At 31.5% G+C, this 6,712-nt stretch overlaps 1 protein-coding gene across 1 annotated transcript in view; it reads left to right on the top strand.

Annotated features, from left to right (window-relative positions):
• Window positions 2,173–6,712, top strand: part of LOC107628236 (outer envelope protein 80, chloroplastic-like) — an 8,327-nt gene continuing 3,787 nt past the window's right edge. Inside the window, exons 1-5 of the mRNA XM_016331003.2 lie at window positions 2,173–2,322; window positions 2,656–2,725; window positions 2,817–2,852; window positions 2,970–3,114; window positions 3,711–3,869. Of these exons, the coding sequence (XP_016186489.1) occupies window positions 2,289–2,322; window positions 2,656–2,725; window positions 2,817–2,852; window positions 2,970–3,114; window positions 3,711–3,869 (444 nt within the window). The 5' untranslated portion in view covers window positions 2,173–2,288. The remainder of the gene's footprint in view (window positions 2,323–2,655; window positions 2,726–2,816; window positions 2,853–2,969; window positions 3,115–3,710; window positions 3,870–6,712) is intronic.

Genomic DNA, 6,712 nt, shown 5'->3' with positions numbered 1-6,712 from the left:
TTGTTTGTCTTTTGTTTTCTTTTTTTTTGTTTTTCTGTTTTAGGTAGGGATAAGAGGTGGGGTGGGGTGATTTATTTTTAATATTTTTTATTTTTGTTTAAAGGGTAAAATTGTCCAAAAAAATGTTGTTTATGGACAAAAGGATGATTTTATAATATTTTGTAACGTTAAGGATGATTTTAATAACAATAAAAGGTCGGGGACGAATTTGATTTTCACCCCAGACCTTAGGGACGAAAAAAGTACTTAACCCTAAACATTGCATACGCTGTGAACAAAGTCTCACAATTTCTGCATTCTCCCTTAAAACAACTTTGGAAAGCTGTGAAATGCATCCTACGCTATCTGGCAGGCACGGCAGACATGGAGCTTGAGCTTCAGAAGAGTGAGGACTTCAAGATTTTAGCGTTTTGTGACTATGATTGGGCTGCTAATCCCGTTGATCACAAATCTACTACGGGTTACTATGTGTTCCTAGGATCGAACATCATCTCTTGGTCTAACCAGAAACAAGTCTTAGTGTCCAGGTCCAGCACTGAACCGGAGTTCAGGGCGCTAGCTAATGCTATGACGGATACTATGTGGTTGCAGAAACTGCTCTCTGAAATGCACCTTCCTCAAGGCCCAGTACCTACACTGTACTATGACAATCAAAGCACCATACTAATGAGTAGAAATTCAATACTTCACAGCAGGTCAAAGCACTTTGAAATTGACCTGCATTTTGTTCGGGATAGGGTTGTTCAACAGCAGGCATATGTTGTGCATATTTCCTCCTTTAATTTGATCAAGTTTTCGATTTCCTTAAAAAGCCTCTATCTCATGATGCATTTATACGCCTCGGGTCCAAACTGAGATTGGTTTCATAACCTTTCTCAGTTTGAGGGGGGATGTCAGAGATAAATAGCAATTGAGCCAGTAAGCTGAGCTGGCAGAGTTGGCTAGTTAGTTATGAGAATAGTTAGTAGTTGTTAGTAGTTGCTGTAAGAGTTGCTATATAAGACTAAGAGTCAATGTAATAATCAGTTAATAAAATTATTTTCTCTTATTCTCTCTTGTGCCTACGCCTCCAAATCTGTATTCGTCACTTTCCTCTTCACTCGTCGTCCACTGCATTGCCCTTTGCCATTACCGTGTCATCATTTCCATCGTCCTGCCACCTCCAAATCTGTCTTGGCCTGCCTCTTTTTTCCTTGGCTCGCGCCAGCGCCGACACCTCCGTTGCCTCTCCCTACATATAGATTTGTCTTCACCACCTCTATATCTGCTTTTTAGATTGTGCCTGCTTCTTGTATTTTTTTTGGTTGCCTATTGTTCTTTTTCACTGGTTTATTGTGTTCAAGTTTTTTTTTCTGTCTGAATCTCTGTTTCAATTTTTTTTATATATAAAAAATTATTAATTTAATTATTTGATTGGAGATTTTGATGATAGTTTATAATTATTTGAACTAAGGTTGAAAAATTAATGACAGTAATGGTAGAAAATAATGCTAATAATGGTAATGTATTAAATACAACACATGGATAAATTTGACATTTGTTTTATATCAATATGTCTTTGTATTATTATCAAATAAGTAAAAAAAATTTGTGTATTATGTGTCTATATCTTATTATGTATTTGTGTCTGAAAGACATTATCATTCAAATACTGTTTATATATTTTTTGTATATAAAATTCTATAAGTATTTTTAATTTTCATTTAATTAATATAGATATTAAATTTTTTAACAAATAAATTTTATTAATTTATGTATATAAAATTTTAATAAATATAAATATAAATTATATATTTTTTGTATATAAAATATTTATAAATATAAATATAAATTATTATTAATTAAATATTAAATAAAATAATAATATTTATTGGTTATATAGCATTGTTACTAATTGAATTACTCATGTCCACTTACAATCCGTTCAATTTATTCTATTTTTGTTTGGTCAAATGCAATCATGATATATAGTCTATTTGTAAACTAAATCAATTTTGCTATTATTTTTTTTATGAGATTCCTAACAGACTCATAGTAAGATGAACGATGAAGCAACAGTGTGACAAACTTATAGTGGTATGCGAAACAAAGAATATCAAAGCAAGAAAGGTTGGAACATTCTTTCACCCTTTTTCAACCTCACCATAACATTGATGATGGAATATAATGGATCGTATGTTGCAACCAACGACATAACTAAATATTTTTGGTCTCCCGTTCACTTTTGAATTCCGTTTCATCATTCATTCATTATTCTTGCAATCTTTTGAATGTAATGCTACTCAGAAATGGGAGCTCACCAAAGTATCCATGCTGGCAAAGGTTCTTTTCTTTCAATTATTTGTTTATTTATTTATTTATTTATTATTATTATTATAACAAGTTTCATATATTATTATTTATTTATTATTATGTCTCGTATATATATTTTTCACACACACACATATATATATATTGTTTAATTCACATGTAATATCAAAGTCTGATATTTTATATAATAAGGATTTTAAAACACTACAATGCAATTAATTAATTACTTCTGATTTTGTTCATACATGATTAACGTAATATTCAGTACTTTTTTCTAGTGACTTCAATTTTGATTTGAGATATGTGGTTTTATGACATAATATCCTTAACTTACACGTATGGCAGCAAAACTTGATGTCGGAGTTAATTTGATTCAAAAGCTTTATAGTTCTTCTCATGTGCTCTCTCCTCTCAGGTTATGCTTCAAAAGAAAAAAGCTCAGAATTAATATATTTGATTATATATATTTCTCTGAAAAAAAAAATAATTAAAATGAAATCTAACAGGATATTTAGCGGCCCATTTTCTCTTGCAAATGGAAGGTACAAATTTTGTTTTGATCTCTATTAAATTGGATTTCTACTAATTGTATTGTTTTCATCAATGAAGAGGTGTAACCAAATATTTCAACTTTTAATTAATTTCCTCCATTGTTGTAGCCTTTGCTTGAAGCTACCTACACTATTTGGCAATGGTGATTTGCTTGATGTTTCATGGCACAAAGGGTTGCATGATTCAAACTTGTTGATAAATCATAGGACACCAAGACCTCCATGTCTTGGTCAAAGGTCTCTAAATATTGTGGTTTGTGTTACCATTTTGGCTTATATTTTGATTTGTCAATTAGCATTAGAAAGAAGTTAAAAGATAAATAAATTATTATCTGATTGAATTCTTAAAATATTTTGATATTATAATTTTGAATGACTCAACCAATTTTGAAAAAAATACGATTATGTTATGTTTACACCAAAATCAGCCATCAATATAAAATATATGTTAAAATATAAATACATTAAAAATAAATTAAATTACATATGTATTTATACACAAATATATGATATGTACCTGTCCTATTTATTTTGTTCAATTAATATTTTAACTAGTAATATAAAATATTTTTGTGCATGCAAAACACATGTTTAGTAATAACATGTTTTCTAATTAATCAATTTAAAAAATAAAAAAACAACTTTGACGGGTTCATATTTTAAAAATAAATTTGAAGGGAGGTGGTTGCATAGTGGTAAAATGTTAGACTATTAAAAGAAAAGATATATTTAATAATTACGTTTGAATTTTAAGAAGAAAATTCAGTGTAATTTATCTTAAACAATGTAAATAAAATAAGAAACTCATGGGATTATTGAACTGTTTTTTTTCTTTTTCTTTTTTTTCAGCATTCACTTAAACCTGAGATTGGTATTCATGGAATTCCCATGAACAATTTCTGCCATTCAGCAAGTGGAGACGTAAGGATATCAAAATTGTCGATTGGGCTGGATATGAATGAACCTTCAAGCTGCAATTGGAAAACCACAACTAGTGTGCACTTTAAGGTTGGTGAATAATTAATATGGGTTTTGGTTAATTCATCTTATATTCTCATTGATGAGACTATGAAGTATCTTTATTATAATTTCGGTGAATAATGTTACATCAGATTTTTTACTGAAATATAATAAAATAATTATTATTTTTTTAAACTCAATTTTTTAATTTTAATTTTTTAAATACATTTTTTTGCTATTTAGGGTAAATTTGTTGCAATCCAGGCAAATTCTACCCTAGTGAATTTCTATGTTTTTATAGAGTTCGTTTTATCCCTAACGAACTTCAATATGCTTCTTCATAAATATCAGATTGGGCTAGGAAAAAATAGTTAGAAGGTCAACAATAACAACTTCGAAAATAAGTCGTATTTTTTTTGTTGGAAAATAGTGATTTTTTTAATTTATAATTAAAAAAATCCTTGTTAAATATGATTATTGATAAAATTGTGAAAGAATAAGAAAAGAAAAGAATGCGAATCTTTATTGATTATTGATTGATTGAATTGTACTGAAGTGTATTGTAAACTATGAGGGTAAAACTAAATATATATAGAGCATTGTCCTATGAAAGATAAAAGCAAATAAAGATAAGATAGAGATAAAGATAAAGATAACTATAAGATAAGATAAAGACTAAATTATAATTTAATTTGTGTATTCTGTTGGGCTGAATTTGTGGGCCACAAGACTTCTTTATTGTTGTCATGGGCTAATATAGAAGTGTAGTTTAATATGCCCCCGCAAGCTGGTGGATGGAAGATGTCAATAATCCACAGCTTGGATAAGTTCCAATGAAATTGTTGAGGAAGACGCCTCTGACGTAGTGACGCGGAGGAAGATGCGTGCGGCGGAGCTTGAGCTGCCGACGGCAAAAATATAAAAGGAGATGCTGTACTTGAGCAGCAATCTTCAAAAAATGCGTACGTATGACGCAATAACTTTAAATGGCGCATAGAGCGCGATAAAAAAAAAAAAGAGGGCGCGTGGAGCGCAATAAGAGTGCAGATGAAACTGCTAAAACATATGCAGATTAAACTGCTGAAACAAAATGCAGACGGAACTACCGGAAGAAAGGAGGCGCAGACGAAATTGTTGGTAAAGAACCGGGATAACCAACACTGTGGTAAGATTTTCACTTGGATGCATGTAACTAAATCTATGATTATTTATTGTGGGAGGAGGTTGAAAAAGATGTAGGGTGATTTCTCATAGAGTAGGAAAAGATGTGGTACCATGATAAAATTGTGAAAGAATAGGAAAAGCAAAGAAAATAACTTTTATTGATTGTTGATTGATTGAATTGCACTGAAGTGTGTGCTGTGCTTGAGCAGCGATATTCAAAAACTACGTGCGGCGGAGCTTGAGCTGCCGACGACAAAAATACATAAAAGGAGATGCTGTGCTTGAGCAGCGATCTTTAAACAATTGCGTGCGGCGGAGCTTGAGCTGCCGACGACAAAAATACATAAAAGGAGATGCTGTGCTTGAGCAGCGATCTTTAAACAATTGCGTGCGGCGGAGCTTGAGCTGCCGACGACAAAAATACATAAAAGGAGATGCTGTGCTTGAGGGAGAGAGAGCAGGCAGCGATCTTCATAAAAAAAAAGAATGAAAAAATAAAAAATAAAAAAAATAAAAAATAAAAAAATAAGCGTGTAAAACGCAACAAGATTGATCTTTAGAGGGCGCGTATGGCGCAATAAGAGTGGTCTTCAAATGGCGCAATAAGAGTGGTCTTCAAATGGCGCGTAGAGCGCAATAAGAGTGCAGATGGAACTGCTAATACAGAATGCAGATTAAACCACTGAAACAGAATGCAGACGAAACTACCGGAAGAAAGGAGGCGCAGACGAAATTGTTGGTAAAGAACCGGGATAACCAACACTGTGGTAAGATTTTCACTTAGATGCATGTAACTAAATCTATGATTATTTATTGTGGGAGGAGGTTGAAAAAGAAGTATGGTGATTTCTCACCGAAAAGATGATAACTTATATATCCTCTTCAAGGAGGATACCATGGCTCTGATACCATGATAAAGACTAAATTATAATTTAATTTGTGTATTCTGTTGGGCTGAATTTGTGGGCCACAAGACTTCTTTATTGTTGTCATGGGCTAATATAGAAGTGTAGTTTAATAATTATAATAGTTGCTATTGGCGCTGGCAATATTAAAAAAGCCATACTTATTGTTTTGAGGACCTTTTATTCCTGACCGATGCGGTGAATTGACTCGAAGGCGGCGGTGGCGCGCGGGCAATGGTGGCGTAGGCTCTCCTCCTCCTCCTCCATGTTTTATTTGTGTATGGTGGTTGATCTCTCATATTTGCATACATAATAGTGCTTTTTCATTTAGTTTATACTTTATAGGACATTTTATGTTGGAAATAAGATTTACCACATTTTGTGACTGAGATTTGCGTAGATGATGTTATTATCACAAAGAATACAATTTTTCAATTAAAACAATTTAAGGTTGCGATTGGTTTGACCATTTTTATTTCTATTTTCAATGAAAATAAAAAAATAAAAAATATGATTGATTAAGAATTTTTAATTTTTTTTCAATGGAAATAATTTAAAAAAATGACACGAATATGAAAATTATATGTTCTCGCCCCAATTTTTTTCCTTATGCCAATCATTTCATCGCCTTTTTCTCTTGTCAAAAACTTTAAACAATTATTCCATGAGAAATACTTTTTTTTAATCTATTTTAATTACGTTATTAATTGATATTTTTGTATACTCTTATGTATTATTTGGAGACTTATATACTGTTTGGAAACGACGATATAACTTAAAAATTTGGATATTTAAAAATTTGAGTGAAGTTAGTCGGGAGAT

Source organism: Arachis ipaensis, chromosome B02 (assembly GCF_000816755.2).
Source record: "Arachis ipaensis cultivar K30076 chromosome B02, Araip1.1, whole genome shotgun sequence".
In the NCBI taxonomy this organism is placed as follows: Eukaryota; Viridiplantae; Streptophyta; class Magnoliopsida; order Fabales; family Fabaceae; genus Arachis; species Arachis ipaensis.
This window is presented reverse-complemented; position numbering and strand designations above follow the sequence as displayed.